At 36.7% G+C, this 17601-nt stretch overlaps 1 protein-coding gene across 1 annotated transcript in view; it reads left to right on the top strand.

Annotated features, from left to right (window-relative positions):
- SLC17A5 (solute carrier family 17 (acidic sugar transporter), member 5) overlaps positions 1-17601 on the top strand; it is a 68123-nt gene that overhangs the window by 30363 nt on the left and 20159 nt on the right. Inside the window, exons 4-7 of the mRNA XM_006835760.1 lie at positions 44-131; positions 2522-2608; positions 4739-4857; positions 12674-12832. Of these exons, the coding sequence (XP_006835823.1) occupies positions 44-131; positions 2522-2608; positions 4739-4857; positions 12674-12832 (453 nt within the window). The remainder of the gene's footprint in view (positions 1-43; positions 132-2521; positions 2609-4738; positions 4858-12673; positions 12833-17601) is intronic.

The raw sequence follows: 17601 nt of genomic DNA, 5'->3' as shown, positions 1-17601 counted from the left end.
ACTAGCTTATGTTTCATTAGAAATCTCCTTTTCCCACCATCAGGGTGTTACATTTCCAGCCATGCATGCCATGTGGTCTTCCTGGGCTCCCCCTCTTGAAAGAAGCAAGCTTCTTAGCATTTCATATGCAGGTGAGATAACTATTCTTATAAAAATTTTTGCTCCAATTTGTTTCTATCAACCTACAAGGTGGGGACGAGGGCAGGAGTGCAGGGAGAGATCCCTACATGCCAGAATCACCTAATGTTGGATGCCTCCACTGGGGGAAAATAAAAATTGGGGTTCTCATTTTATTGTTAATTTTTCTTTTTGGCATATCAGTCTATAGCAGTGAAGCTTAGTTGACAACTGTCATTTCTTCCATCTGCCATCATTTCTTTTCAATTATGTTGCTTCTTCAAATTTTTTATATACAGAATCTTAAGTTTCCTGAAAGTCTAACCATTGGAAAACTGAGCACTTTTGTCCTTATATTATGCTTTCTAATTTAATCTCGTAATAAGCATAAATCATAACTCCCAAACTCTCTCTTCGTACATCTTTGTTCCATATATTTCTCTGCCATCATTTTGATCTAAGGATAGCATAAACTTTATATATGGTTTGTTATTCTACTATTCCCCCAGAGCTATCATTTCTTCTTTTGAATGAATGAAAATTTTTGACCTGACTGCTTTTAGATAAAGTAATTGAGAAATGCATTTCTCTGTAGTGACTTGTAAGCTAAAATGTGAAAGATAGGCAAAACCAGTCATGCAAAGAGTGTTCCAGTCAATCAGAATAGCATGTACTACAAAATCAGGAAATAATTTAGGGGTCCAAAGAAACCCGAAACCAACGTGGGTGGCTAGAACATAATGAAAAAAAGGAATAGCATGTGATGTGGTTACAGGGATAGACAAGAGTCAGACCAAGTCAGTCCTGCTAGGCTGGCTATGGGAAGTAATGGAAATTTTTGTTTTTTTACCAAAATACAATAGGGAAGCATCAGAGGTTTTTAATTAAGGGAGGGACATGACATAGTCTACATTTCTAAAAAATACATGAGAAGTCTGATAATAAATTCAAGAACAGGTGCTATCTATAGTTCCCTTTACCTGATTATTATAGTTCCCTGGTGAATAAAGTCTAGATTCCTTGAACTAGGAGCCAAGCAAGATTCTGTATAGTCTTCACTACTTCTTTTCACCTAGCTAGTCCCTGGCACATAGTACCTGTCATGGAGTAAGTAAGTACCAATAACTATACAAGCTGTTTTCCATCCTCTTCTAATCCTTTCCTTTGCCCAAGTGAAGTTCCCAAACCCACTCAGTACTTTCCTGCTTCCTTTCCTTTGCTCAATCTGTTACATCTAATTCTATATTCCTTCTTGCTCTGTTTCTTTAAGACTAAATTGTACCCATCTATTCAAAGTCCAGGAGTCCTGGTGTGATGCTGTGGGTTAATGTGCTGGATTGCAAAGTTGCTTTGAACCATAAGGTCAGTGGTTCAAGCTCATCAGTCACTCCTCAGAAACCCTATACAGGGTCACTATGGGTCAGAACCGACTTGACGGCACTTCACAATATAAAGTCCAGTTCAGATATTGCTTCTTATATCTTTTCCTGACCTCTAGAGGTCAGAAATAGTCTTTGCCATGTTTGAACTTCCATGTTACTCTGTGAAATTATCATTTATCTCTTCCATAAGACTGAACTTAAGAACTGAAACAATGTCTAATTCACCATTTTAAATCCCACTGTACCTACTAAAAGGAGATTTGGTAGTGTAGTGGATTATGAATTGGGCTGCTAACCGCAAGGTTGACAGGTCAAATCCACCAGATACTCTAAGGTAGAAAGATGAGGCTTCTGCACCTGTAAAGATTTACAACCTTGGCAATCCTATACAGGGTTGCTAGGAGTTGCAACTGACTCAGTGGCACACAGTAGCTCCAACAGTGGCACCTACAGGAATGTATTGCATTTGGTGGTTAAATATATTTTTTTATTCATTATTTATCTGAAACAATTGTTTGTATTGGGGAGAGGGCAAATTCAGTTATTAAAAAGCATCAATTTTACTTTATCAAGTGTTCTGTAGTAGAATGTGTTACCCCAGCCACTTGGATTTGTAACACATGTAGCATTTACAAGTTGTCTTATAATGGATCTTAAACTGATCCATGCATCAGTCACTACATAGTTATAATTACTATAACCACAGTTTAATGTATGTGTTTTACATATTGTGAGTTTTCAAATAAATGGTCTTTTAAGGGAATAGATTATTTATATTTGCATATGACCAATCAAAGTCCAGTAGTCCTGGTGTGGTGCTGTGGGTTAATGTGCTGGACTGCAAAGTTGGTTTGAACCATAAATTTGGTGTTTCAAACTCACCAGTCACTCTTTGGAAACCCTATACAGGGTCACTATGAGTCGTAACCAACTCGAGGGCTGTTACCCTCTTTTGTAAGCAGTAGGCCTGTCCCTCCTTTGTTCATCTCCAACAGTTACAAAGTGTTTTTGTGGTCTTTTAGGAGCACAACTTGGGACAGTAATTTCTCTTCCTCTTTCTGGAGTAATTTGCTTCTACATGGATTGGATTTATGTCTTCTACCTCTTTGGTAAGTTTATTTTTAAAGATAAGAAACCCTGGTCGTGCTGTGGTTAAAGTGTTCGCTACTAACTAGAAGGTCAGTGGTTTGAACCCTGTTGCTACTTCCTGGGAGAAAGATTGTCTGTTTCCATCAAGATGTATAGCCTTGGAAACTCTATGGGGAAGTTCTGCTCTCCCCTTATGATGAGTTGCAATCGACTAGACAGCAGTAAGTGTATGCTAAAAATTAATCTACTGGGGACTTTAGACCCAGAGAGCAAGAGGGGCTGTGTGCTGACGACCGGGGGCAGGCTTGCAGGATATACGCTTTGATTGGTTAATGATGCATAGAGGGGATTGTAACCATTGCAATGAAACGATATACGATAGGATAAATGTAAAGCTAATGTTCTCCCATGTAAACTATCACATATAAAACATTTAAAAAAAAAAAAAAAAGATAAACACAAGAGTTGACGATATGTCATGAGCACCCAAAATGTTCAAAACGTATTAGAGATAACATTTTACCGACTATTAGAGATCACGGCGTTTCTGTGTGGTGCTGGAGGATTAATGAGCATTGGATCGCTAACTGCAAGGTTCACACCTACCAGCTGCTGCTCAGAAACAGGGTCGCTATGAGTTTGAATCGACTCAACAGCTAAGCACTTAACAACAATAACAACATTAGAGATCATGAACCATTTTTTCCTTGGAATTAAAACCAAAAGAAGAAAAACAAAACCTTCTATCTATATTAATATATAAGAAATATTAGATGTTTCCCAAGCAAAATAAACTTTAAACAGACCAGTTTAAAATCATGCTCAAGTCACCTGCTAAGGTACACAAAATTTATAACGGTTCAGTCTTTAAAGGCATGTTCTTCCTTCTTCCTTTCTTTCTTCTTTGCTATTTGCCCTTCTTAAACAACGAAGAAACCTCAGAGAAATGACTAGTTTATGGACTGGAATAAAGATATCTGTACGATGTCCAAAAAAAAAAAAAAAAATTCTAAATAATTATGTAACAAATCCCAAAATTAGTTAAAAACTTATATACAAAACTCTAAAGCACTTCTGGTAACTTGATTTTTAAGTTGATAAGATTTAAAGTGATTTAAACCTAGCTGAGAAGTGTGTCCTGAATATTTCACAATAGAAACCACTGTGTTGAATCTTATACTGTTATGACACACTTAGCACTCAAAAAATGATCTTAAAATGAGGCAGAAAAATCTCATCTTTCTGCGAGGAATGGCTAGTAGATTTGAACTGCTAACTTGCCGTTTATAGTGCAACTTGTAACCCATTATCTTACATGTGTATCCACGTTTCTAGCAGCACAATAGCCAAAAGTGGGTTACTTTTAACCCACTATCAGATGAAATGACAAAGAAATTGTATATGTGTACAATGGAATATTATCAAGTACAAAATATAGTACTGATACATGCCAGGGTACAACAGGTAGACAGATAAAAATATCCTGTAGATAATCCATCAAGACAGAAAGCAGATTGTGGTTGCCAGAGCATGGAGGTAGGGGAGAAACAGCTTAATGGCAGAAGGGTTTACTTTGGAACAATGGAAACGTTTTGAAACTAGATAGTATTAGTGGATGCACAACATTGTAAATATACTAAATGCCACTAAATTCACTTTTAAATGGCTACTTTATGATTTTTGAACCTCACTTCAACTAATTTTTTTAAATGACTAACTTGGATACTATAAAACTATATTTTGAAAATATTTCTTCTCTAGCAAAGTAGGGTGTTCTCAGTAGTTTATTTTCATTTCTCAGTCTCTGACAGTATGCTGTACATTTTAAATAAATTTATTTGCTACATAGATAATTCATAGAGTAAATAAATCTGCAGTGCAAACAAAAACAGATGCCTGTGGAAATAATACAGTGTGGAAATTTTTTAAATTTGTGTAATACACCCTGATAACAAAGTCGTGCTTAGAAGTTGTTTTCTTAAAAGGTACTAGAAAATAATACATTTGTAGCAATTACCTCATTAAAGTATTAAAAGAAAAACTTAAAATTGAAACTATTTTTATATTATAGTTATGTAATTAAAGATATGTAAAAATTGTTTATAGAGCATCCCAATTTTATTTAACTGGTGTATTTTTTATAATTTAAGGTGTAATTGGAATATTTTGGTTTATTTTATGGATCTGGTTAGTTAGTGACACACCAGAAACTCACAGGACAATCACCCATTCTGAAAAGGAATACATTGTTTCATCATTAAGAAATCAGGTATGGACTTTGTCACATTTGAAGAAACGATTTCAGAATCTTTTTTTTTTTTTCTTTAGAATTAAAGATACAAATTTTTCAAATATTTCTGTTATGCATGACAAAGGAAATCAATGTACTAGGTATTGGCTTATATAGACTTAAGGAATTCTAAACCAGGTTAAAACTATCAAAACTTTTTTTTCAACATTTTAAACCTTTTAGAATCTAATTATCATGTGAATCTTGTTTGTTTCTTTCATCTTAATTAGTGAGTAATTTCATAGCTACATTCTAAATGTAAGTTGTTATTAAACATACTAGTTGAAACCAAGCAGTGTGTTTATATGTTTTTAAATAAATGTGATTTAATAAAGATATAGCATATTTATCATTGTAAAGTATAAAAAGGTGATCTATAATTGTTCCTCTAGAGTAAATCATCTTTAGAAAAAAATTTTGTATCTTTTTTTAAAACTGGATTTGTACCTCTTAAGCACAAAGACAAATTATAAATAAAAATCTGCCATATCTCAATATAGTAAAATTTTTAACCATTGAAATAAAATAGTTGCCTTTAGAGTGTATTAAAAGAAGATGATAAAAACATAAGGAAACATTAAAATATATGTGGCAAATTTTAGCACTCATAATGGCTTCAGAGTCACTTTATTAGTTTAACGGCGTAAAATATTTTATAGAGAACTTGTCTTGACCATTAAGTTATCATTAATTATATTTTAAATGTTATATGTAATATAATCATGGAGTCCTGGTGTGGGTTAATGTGCCAGACTGCAAAGCTGTTTGAACTGCAAGGTTGGCGGGTCAAGCTCACCAGATGCTCCTCGGAAACCCTATACAGGGTCGCTATGGGTTGGAACCAACTCGACGGCACTTAACAACATGTAATATAATCAGGCATTAATTACAAATTTAATGATTAACATTTGTTTTTTAATTTTTTAATTTTGCTACAAATGTCCCTACAAGCTGCTGAACTTTAAGAAATATGGCATCTTTTAGTCTTTGCCAGAGGTTGGCAAGTACTTAGAAACAGAAGAAATAAGTAATGTAATAAAGTTACTTTGGGGAGGTTAGTACCCGCCACAATGTTAATTGTAATTTCACCCTATAGAACAGGCAAAAAGAATTGTAAACAATTATTGCAACAAAAAAACTTGATGCTTGTCACATTTTCTCAGCATTCATAGGTAACAGCTTGCTTCTTTTAGTAGTTCATTTTTATCATTATTTTTAAGGACTTATGAAAAATTTAAGTTTAAGATTTTTTAAAAGTTTTTTCTATTGCCTTATTCTATCCACTATCCACACTTAGATTACTTTGTCTTTTCAATGAGATCTTCAGAAACGAGGAGTTAGAGTAGGTTTCACAGAACCCCAGAATGCATTGTTAAACCAGATGACATTGTTGAAAATAACGTACCTATGTGTTACATGAATCTTGAATCCAAGAAATGTACAGATCTACTGTACTTGATTCCCCTTTGATGGAAACATTTTTGAAGAGGTGAAACCCTGAGAACTGAACAATGAAAGAGACTTGGGTTCCTATGGGAATCGTGATCTCTAGAGGGGAACAAACATGGATGAACAAAATTTCAATATAATGTGATCTGTATAGCTATAACACAGTACATCCTGAGAACAGAGAAAGCAAGGGTTCCCAAAACTCCCTAGTGTCCATGCCCTCTGGACAAACATCACATCTGTAGTTGAATATAGTTGGGTTTCTTGCTCACTACAATGAGGAGAGAGCATACCATAAGGAACGTTGTATTATTTTGGTAGAGAGTTAATAAGAGCTTGTTATAGTTTGACTTGTATTAGGTGAATTTGGAGAGGGTTTAAAGAACAGATATTTTGCTCTGGATTTGGAGCAGTAGCAATTCTATGATTGTTGTTATTAAATGCCGTCAAGTCAGTTCTAACTCGTAGAAACCCTGTATAGTTTCCAAGGAGCTGCTGTTGGATTTGAACCTCCTTGTTGTTAGCAGTCCAACGCCTATCCTGCAGCACCATACCAAGGTAGGATCATTTTTAGCTGGGAGAGAAAAATGTTGGCTCTTTTTTTATGGCTTACGGTATTCTTGTTTTTTTCTGTGCTCAAACATAATTATGAAGTGGTCTAATTTTTGTCCCACTCCATAATGGTCATGGAGTGCCTTTGTTTAATCTGGTTGTTGGAGCTAGGCCAACTCAGCTGACAACAGTCAGAGAGTGCTTTTCTCTATCTCACCAGTGAAAGCTGTGTCGGAACTTAGTCTTCTGAGGGAAGTTGGAGTTGATCAGGAAAATCAGTGGAGTGAAAGAAGGGCAGGTATTCCAGAATGTGGCATGAGCAACGGAACAGGAGCAAAGGAGTGATCATTCAGGAAGGGCAGTAGCTCAGTGTTCTTGTCATACATAAATCAACGGCATAAAGAATGTCTGCCTTGAGCATTATGCTCTTTTAAAGGATTATCTGTGTGGGATCAACCTGACAACAGCACTTTGTAAGGTTGCAACAAGAAGCTCAGGGAGCTGTGAGGTATATTAATCGAGGAGGAAAAAATGTATCTGAGGACAGTGAAAATGGTTGCACAACACAAAATATGTAATAATTGTCAGTGAATTGGACATACAGAGATGGTTGAATTGGTGTGTTTTGCTGTGTATATTTTCTGCTGCTGTTCTAGAAGGTGACACGTATTTGTCAACAAATGATTTTTTGTAGTTTGCCCTTTTCTGTTTCAACTTATTGGGCGGGGGGACCTAGTTGAGATTTTATTACAAATTTAATGATGGTATTTTTGTATTCTCTATGCAAAGGAGCTTTGGTAGCGTAGTGGTTACAAATCGGGCTGCGAACCTTAAGGTCAGCAGTTCGAAACTACCAGCTGTTCCATGGGAGAAAGATGAGGCTTTCTGCTCCCGTAAAGATTTACAGCCTCGGAAACCCTGTACAGGGTCGCTATGAGTCGGAACGGACTCCGTGGCGCTTAACAACAACTCTCTATGCAAGATTCAGGACCTCATTGATTCTTCATTCACAGATTCTGGTATCATTCAAATCGCTAAAGAAAATTTGCTTTTAAAATGTTGGATAGGCAAATGATCTGAACAATTTTTAAATTCCCTGTCATATGTATTTTCATTTGTCAGCAATTGTGTTTTTACAGAATATTCTCTGAAAACAGCTTTCAGAATGTTTTTGCTAACATTTAAGCATAATGGTTAAAGTGTTAAAAAGCCAAGAAGCTACTTTGAGAACTAAGGTCCACCTGACCAAAGCCATGGTATTTTCAGGGACCTCATGTGAACCCTAATGTGGCCATCGTAGGATAAGCACTGGACTGGTAACCACAAGGTCAGCAATTCACACCTACCAGCCACTCTCCAAAACTCTTTACAGGGTCGCTATGTGTCGGAACCAACTCTCGACAGCAAACAACAGCATTTGCATATGATAGCTGGACATTGAATTTGGAAGACAGAATTGATGTATTTGAATTATGGTATTGGTAAAGATTATTGAATATACCATAGACTTCAGAAGAACAAACAAATCTGTCTTGGAAAAAGTACAGCCAGAACGTTGCCTAGAAACCAGAATGGTGAGACTGTCTCTTTCTTTAGGCATGTCCTGGAGAAGAACATCCTGCTTGGTAAAGTGGAGGGTTTCCTTCATTGATAAGATTGTTGTTTATTGGTCTAGTGGTGAGGATTTTTGTTTTCTTTATATTGAGATGCAATCCATACCGAAGGCTGTGCTCTTTGATCTTCATCAGTAAGTGTTCTAAGTCCTCTTCACATTCAACAAGCAAGGTTGTATCATCTGTATATTGCAGGTTGTTAATGAGTCTTCCTCCAATCTGGATGCCACATTTTTCTTCATATAAACCACCTTCTGGGATTATTTGATCAGCATTCAGGTTGAATAAGTTTGCTGAAAGAGTACAACCCTGTCACACACCTTTCTTAATTTTAAACCATTCAGTGTTCCCATGTTCTGTTCAAACAGCTACCCTTTTGTCCATATACAGATTTCCTCATGAGCACAATTAAGTGTTCAGGAATACTGATACTTCACAATGTTGTCCATAGCTTGTCATGATCCACAAACTCGAAAGCCTTTGCGTAGTCAAAAAGCACAGGTAAACATCTTTCTGATATTCTCTGCTTTCAGCCAAGATCCATCGGACATCAGCAATGATATCCCTCATTCCATGGCCTCTTCTGAATCTGGCTTAAACCTCTGGAAGTTCTCTGTCAATGTATGCTTGCAGCCATTTCTGTATTATCTTTAGCAAAACTTCACTCTCATGGGATATCAAAGATACTGTCTGATGATTTATGCATTCCATTAGGTCACCTCTCTTTGGAATGGGCACAAATATGAATCTCTTCCAATCAGTCGGTCAGACAGTTGTCTTCCGAATTTCTTGGCATAGATGAGTGAGTGCCTACAGTGCCACCTCACTTTCTTGAAAGATTTCAATTTGTATTCCATCAATTCCTGGTGATTTGTTCTTTGCCAATTCCTTCAATGCACCTTGGACTTCCTTCTTCAGTAGTATTGGTTCTTGATCGTATGTTACTTCTTGAAATGATTTGAACATCAACCATTTCTTTTTTGGTACAGTGACTCTGTGCATTCCTTCTATCTTCTCTTATGCTTTCTGCATTATTCAATAATTTGCCCAGAGAATCCTTCAATAACAAAAGTCGAGGCTTGAATTTTCTCTTCAGTTCCCCCAGCTTGAGAAACGCTGAGCGTGTTCTTCCTTTTTGGTTTTCTGACTCAAGATCTTTGTACATATTGTTAAAATATTTGACTTTGTCTTCTCAAGCTGACCTTTTAAATTTTCTGTTCAGCTCTTTTACCTCCTCATTTCTTCCATTTTCTTTAGCATCTCTACACTAAAGAGCAAGTTTCAGTGTCTCTTCTGACATCCATTTTGATTTTTTTCCTTCTTTCTTGTCATCTTAATGCCTTTCTGCTTTCTTCCTATATGATGTTCTTGATGTCATCCCACAACTCTTCTGGTCTTTGGTCTTTAGTGTTTAATGTGTCAAATCTGTCCTTCAGATGATCTCTAAATTCAGGTGGAAAATATTCAATGTTATATTTTGGCTCTCATGGACTTGTTTTTATTTTCTTCAGCTTCAGTTTGAATTTGCATATGAGCAATTAATGATTAGTTCCACAATCTGCCTCTGGCTTTGTTTTGAAAGATGATATAGAGCTTTTCCATCATCTCTTTCCACAGATGATTTGATTTCTGTGTATTCTATCTATTTGATTTCTGTGTATTCTATCTAGTGAGATCCACATGTGTAATTATCTCTTATGCTATCTAAAGAAGGTATTTGAAATGAACAAATCATTGATTTTGCAGAATTCTATCATGCGATCTCCAGCATCATTTCTCTCACCAAGGCCATATTTTCCAACTACTGATCCTTCCTCTTTGTTCCCAACCTTTGCATTACAGTCACCAGTAATGATCAATACATCTTGATTGCATGTTTGATCAATTTCAGATTAAGAAGTTGGTAGAATTCTTCTATTTCATCCTCACTGGCTTTAGTGCATAAGTTTGAATAATAGTGGTATTAACTGGTCTTCCCTGTAGGCGCATGGATATTATCCTATCACAGACAGCATTGTACCTTATGACTGATCTGCATATGTTTTTTATGACAATGAATGCAACATCATTCCTCTTCAATTTGTCATTCCCAGCATAGTAAATCATGTGGTTGTCATATTCAAAATGGCCAATACCAGTCCATTTCAGCTCACTAATGCCTAAGATATCGATGTTTATGTGTTCCATTTCATTTTTGGCAATTTCCAATTTTCCTAGATTCATACTTCGTCCATTCCATGTTCCAATTATTAGTGGATGTTTACAGCTGTTTTTCTTCATTTTGAGTTGTGCCCCATCAGCAAATGAAGGTCCTGTGGGCTTTACTCCCACGGGCTTTACTCCATTTGCATCATCACGATCAACTCTACTTTGAGGAGACAGCTCAAAAGAAGAAGACTATGAACCCTAGAGGCAGTAATATAGGTTGTGTTCTTGCTTTCAAGAAACTACACAGTCTCAGTCTCCAGATCAGTGGTCTCCAAACTTTTGATCATGCAGCTTAACCATATAAAAGTGGGACACAATCTGGATGTATACATTAATAATTTATCTACCTATAACTATGCCATATATATTATAAAACATACATGAAACTTACAAAGACTAAAATGAAGTAAGAAATGCTTTTTTTAAATAGGAAAAACTTTTTTTGCTGTCACTTAAAAATTAGTAATAATAATATTTAATGGGGATGATGTGTTTGACTATGTCATGTTTGATAGGCTTGTGATTATTTTGGAGTCCTGGTCTGGCACTGTAGGGTAGGCACTGGACTGCAAACCTCAGGGTCAGCAGTTCAAACCCAGCAGCCACTCCTTGAAAACCCTATGCAGGATTTGCTGTGAGGCAGAACCAATTTGACGGCACTTAACAACAACAATCATTATTTTTCTTGGTGAGGTGGCTTATATAGGACTCTTAGGAGGACTAGAAGTGTCAACTCTACTATATTCTTAATGTTTACTTGTACTTGCATTATAAAAATTATCTTATATTGAATGTTTCACTGCAGAAATCTATTAAAGTCACTGTTAATTTGGCGAGACTTGCTTTAATGAAAACTGCATAGTTAAAGCCACATAAATAGGCACATGTCAGGTGTATATACAGTAAAACACTGAGGGGTAATGAGTGAAGATGCCATTATCTATCCGCCCTTCTGACTCAGAGACTCATACATACAGTAAGTGTCTAGCATGCTTCTGGACCAGACTATTTATTAATTACTAATAGAAGCTATTTAATTCTGTTTTAAAATAAAATGAGTAGAAATACAAGTTCTGGTATTTCTTTCACATCCCAGTAGATTATCTTGCTTACCCCTAGGATATTTAGATCGTGTACATGCGTGAGTGTGTGTGTATATATATATACACACACACACAAACACATTACTGCCTCCTTATGTGAAGAAGGGTCTACTCTGAAGACTACTATTCCAGATGATTCCATATAAACACCTGTTATTCCGTTTTTATAAATCATTTTAACTGAATAAAGGAATCTTACCAGGACCTTCCAAACTCTTTCCCTTACCCTATATCAACCCCTGAATGTGTGATTATGAAACTTTTCTCTATTTTATAGGTGGAGAAATTCTCTTATTTCTGACATCAATAAGTATTTAGGGCTGACATTGTACCTCTTAAGATTGCATTTCCATTTTTCCCTGTAATCTAAGTAATAAAATCTCTATTAATATTGTTTATAAATTTGTAGTCCTGGTGTGGCGCTGCAGGTTAATGTGCTGGACTGCAAGTTTGGTTTGAACCGCAGGGTTGGTGGTTCAAGCTCACTAGTCGTTCCTTGGAAACTCTATACAGAGTCACTATGAGTCAGAAATGACTCAACGGCCCTTAACAACATAGGGTTTCTGAGGAGCAGCTGGTGAGTTTGAACCACCAACCTTGCAGCTCAAACTGACCTTTTGGTTCAGTGCATTATCCTGCAGCACCACACCAAGACTCCACATATATACATATATAAAAGATGAAACTTCTAAACGTTTATGTACTTCATGTATTTTGCTATTTAACATTTCATCAGAGTTGATTTAAAAATTAGGATTTACTAATCAAGGCTGGTATTTTTTGTGTTCTAGATGAAAGTTTAGTTGATAAAGTATAAATCTAAGCACAAACTCCCCTGTAGCATACCCTAATTAAGCCTGTTTTCTTCAGCTTTCTTCACAGAAATCAGTGCCGTGGATTCCCATGCTAAAGTCACTGCCACTTTTTGCTATTGTAGTTGCACATTTTTCATACAATTGGACTTTTTATACTTTATTGACATTATTGCCTACTTACATGAAGGAGATCCTAAGGTTCAATATTCAAGAGGTAAGAAGAAATAATCACCTGCTTATTTCCTTATACAGCATATAAACTTTAAAATCACACAAAGAATTTGGGTTTTGTCTGTGTGAAACACAAGAGTTATTTGTTTCTTACATTTTACTCTGATACTCTAAATTTTAGCGACATCTCAGTTTAGCCTCCACAATTGTTCCTACTTTCTTCACTGTACGCTAACTCTCAGGTCAAGATATCTTTTCGTTGGCGGTGTAAGTTAATGCACCAGACTGCAAAGTCATTTGAACTGCAAGGTCAGCAGTTCAAGCTAACCAGCTGCTCTGTGGAAACCCTATACAGGGTTGCTATGGATTGGAACCAACTCGAAAGCACTTAACAACAACAAACATGTACCATTTAGTGATAAATCTTATCTTCAAAGTGACTGATAAAAAGCTTTCAAAGTAAGAGGCACATTTAGTGAAGAAAATTGATGGTGTTTCTACCTTCAAAGTGAAGGACAGATCAAAAATCTAAATATAAGTCTTTTTTTTTTTTTTTGCCAAAATCAACACAAGTTTATTATGGAATCCTTGTAGCATTTTTTTAAAAAACTTTATTGTAAATTGAGTGGGTTTACAGAGCAGATCATCAGTTCTACATTAAACAATTCATATACTCTACTTCCTTCATTATATGGCTGCAATCCCTTCCATGCACCAACAGTTAACAGCATTTACCTCTATTCACTTAAACCACTGCATTCTTCTGTGTCTTCCGCCACCCCCATCTTTCCCCTGCCAACCTTTTTCTCCAGTTGTATATTGGAGATATACTCCGTCACCCATGTCAATGCGTGTCTACCCTCTAGTGCATGTATCATTTCTTCCTCCTGCCAAAACCCCCATAGATAGTATAAAACTCTTTTTTAAAAAGCATAGGAAAAGTTTTCATGACCTTGGATTTAAGAGTGTAATAAAAGCACAAGCATTAAAATTTTTAAAATAGATAAACTGGACTTAATCAAAATTTAAAACTTTAGTGCAAAAATATTAGTCATCAGGAAGTTATAAATCCAAACTACAGTGAGATACTACTTCACACCCATTATAGCTATTAGATCACCACTTGTTTGTCAATTTGTTATAGTATGTGGTGACTTATGTGTTAACTCTGATAACAGCAAAAACATATAAATATATCTATCACACAACTTTTGCTAATTCAACATTTGGGAGAGTTTTTAGCATTGGAACTTTAAGTGGGAAAAATTTGGTTAGCTCTGAAGTATCAGTTTTATCCCACCAGGGAATAAGAGCAAGATCAGAAATTTTACTTCTCTGATTTACTGCAGTTTATTTATGTGGAGTTCTGGTGTGGCACTGTAGTATAAGCAGTGGACTGCTAACTGTAAGGCCAGCAGTTCAAATCCACCAGCCGCTCCTCGGAAACTCTATAATAAAGAATTGACAGAATACCAAATGGAAGTGTTTCAGCAAACTGACACACCACTGGAAACCTTCACTAGTCTATGCCAAGAAATTAAGAAGACAACTAGCTGGTCAGCCGATTGAAAGAGATCCATATTTGTGCCCATTCTGAAGATGACCCCACAGAATGTGGAAATTATCGAACAATATCATTAATATCACACACAAGTAAAATTTTACTGAGGATAATTCCAAGTTGATTACTTCAGTACATAGACAGGAAGCTGCCAGAAATTCAAGCAGGATTCAGAAGTGGACGTGGAACTGGGGATTTCATTGCAGATATCAGATGGGTTTGGGCTAAAAGCAGAGGACACCAGAAAGATGTCTGTCTACCTGTGTTTTATTGCTATGCAAAAGCATTTGACTGTGTGGATTGTAAAAATTATGGATAACATTGTGAGGAATGGGAATTCAGAACACTTAATTTTGCTCTTGTGGAACCTGTATTTAAACTAAGAGGAAGTCATTCGAACTCAACAAGGAGATACTGTATGGTTCAAAATCAGGAAAGGTGTGCATTAGCATGTATCCTTACACTACATTTAATTTGTATGCTGAGGAAATATGCAAGAAACTGGAGTGTATGAATAAAATTGGGGTATCAGGATTAGAGGAAAACTCATTGATAAACTGCCACATGCAGATGACACAACCTTGCTTGCTGAAAGTGAAGACGACCTGAATCACACTTACTCATGAATATCAAAGAATACAACTCTCAGTGCGGATTGCAACTCAGTGTACAGAAACAAAACGCCTCACAACTTGATTAATAAACATCATGATAAACAGAAGAGATCAACATTGTCAAGGACTTAATTTTACTTGACATTTTCAACTACATTTATATGCAGAAATTAGTACCATAGTCAGTGCTCTTAGTGTAAGCAGCAGTCAAGAAATCAACTGGCATACTGTGTTGGACAATCTGCTGCAAATGGCTTCTTTAAAATATTAAAGGCTGCATTGTTCATCTGCCACCCTCCCTCTTCTTGTCTATTGCCCTCCCATCATCCAAACTAACATGTGTCTACCCTCTAACCTGTGAATTAAATCTCCCCTCCTTCCCATCCCTGGTAACCACCAAAGAATGTTTCCTTTGGTATGGAAATCTTTTCTTAAGCTTTTCCAATAATGGTCTCATGCAATATTTGTCCTTTTGTGATTGACTAATTTCACTCAGCATAATGTCCTCCAGGTTCATCTATGTTGGGAAGTGTTTTGCAGATGCATTGCTATTCTTCAAAGATGCATAGTATTCCATTGTATATAGGTACCAAAGTTTGTTAATCCATTTTCCAATTCACCCTCATGACCCCATTTTCAGTCAAGCAGTAGATAAGTTTACAGGGTACGGGGGACAACAACACTAGTAAGGTATACTCACCATGGAATGGTCAATCATTCAAGATCAAAATGGCGACATTTATCTAAGAACAAAGTTAAGAAGGAGGGTGTAAGGGAGATAAGAACCACAGGGAGGAAGTGGATGACAGTTGTTACATGGGGGTAATTTCAATCATTGAGATGAAACAAAGTATATGATTTGTTGAATGTAAAACTGATGATCTTGTCTGTAAATCTGCACTCAATTCACAAGTTTCCAGTTTCAAGATTCACCCCTTGGGAACAAATTTTGGGGGTTTGAAGTGAGAGAACAAGGTGTGAAATGACCAGTTAGGGGAGTCACTAGTGAGTGAGAAAAGGAACCAGGACAGTGTGAGTGCTTAGTAGCATTGAGGCTCACTCTGAGGTTCATGGTTAGGAATCTAAAGAAAGACAGATAAATGTGGTGCTATGTTTCTCAGATGCAAGTGCAGAGTAGGAAAGTTGGGTTTTAACCATGGTGATGGTTTACCAAGGGAGTAGCATGAAGTTGGGGAGGAGCAAGGGAATGAAGGGCCTAGGTATAGAAATAATTATGATTGACCCTGAGATCGACACTGGCCAAAGATGGGAGAGCAACAGAATGTCACGGCAGACTGAAAAGATGGTAGGATCGAGTAATTGGAAGGCCTGTTGGGGTCAGGTACAAGAGAGAATAAGATGAAAATATAGGAGGTAATAATCAGAGTGGGAATCATGAAATTCAGATAATGAAAGGGTCGGAGTTGTTGGTACTAGGAAGGTCTAGGCTGTTACACAGTACAGGCAAAAAATGAAGACAATGTTGGAATAGGATGAAGAAGAGTGGACAAGCAGTGAAAAGCATGAAGAAATAGGCTATTTTTTTTAAGACAGTAGAATCACTGGTGGCTCTATAGAATAATAAATGGTTGTCTAACAACAAGGTCTACAGTTTGAGACCACTAGCCACTTGGGAGAAACATGAGCTTTTCCACTCCTGTAAAGATTTGCAGCCTCAAAAACTCTATAGACAGCCCCTATGAATTGGAACTGAGTCGACACAACCCTTAATAGTAATAACAGCATGGACAGTGCTTAGTGACTGGAGGTGTGAGATATACGGGAGAAGAGAACATCAAGGAAGATCCCCAGGGTCAGGAGGGAACAGTCACTGGAGAAGGACATCATATTTGGTAGGGTGGAGGGTCAGGAAAAGAGGAAGACCCCCAATGAGAAGGATTGGCCAAGTGGCAGCATCGATGGACTCAAGCGTGGCAACAGTAGTGAGGTTGGCCCAGGATCAGGCAGTGTTTTCATTCTGCTGTGCATAGGGTCGCTATGAGTCGGTACTGACTCAATGGTACCTAACAACTTAAAAGAAAAAGGAGTTGTGGTGTGGCACTGTAGGATAAGCACTGGGTCACAAGTTTGGTTTGAACTGCAAGATCAGCGGTTCAAACTCACCATTTGCTCCTCGGAAACCCCGTACAGGGTCACTATGAATCAGAACCCACTCGATGGCACCTAACAACAACAATATAAAAGAAAAAAATGTGTACTACACTTATAGCATTAAGGGTTCAAACTCACCATCTGCTCCTCGGAAACCCCGTACAGGGTCGCTATGAATCAGAACCCACTCGATGGCACTTAACGACAACAATATAAAAGAAAAAAATGTGTACTACACTTACAGCATTAAGATAGCTTCTTTGGGTGTGGTTCTTCTACTTGGCACTTAACTTTCAGAAATAAATAAAATTTGTTCTAGATTCTGCAACAGACCAATTGTGAGAAAAGAAAGGAATGGATGGAGAACTTACAGATTAAAGGAAACTTAGAAGACATAGTCTTTTTTTTTTTTTTTTTTTAGCTTTTTATTATGACTTAAGCAAAAGTTCAACCATTTCAAGAGGTACCATATGAACAAGAGCCAATGATACTCAGGGAGGAAGTCCAAAATGCATTGAAAGAATT

This window comes from Chrysochloris asiatica, unplaced genomic scaffold (assembly GCF_000296735.1).
Source record: "Chrysochloris asiatica unplaced genomic scaffold, ChrAsi1.0 scaffold00019, whole genome shotgun sequence".
Classification (NCBI taxonomy): Eukaryota; Metazoa; Chordata; class Mammalia; order Afrosoricida; family Chrysochloridae; genus Chrysochloris; species Chrysochloris asiatica.
This window is presented reverse-complemented; position numbering and strand designations above follow the sequence as displayed.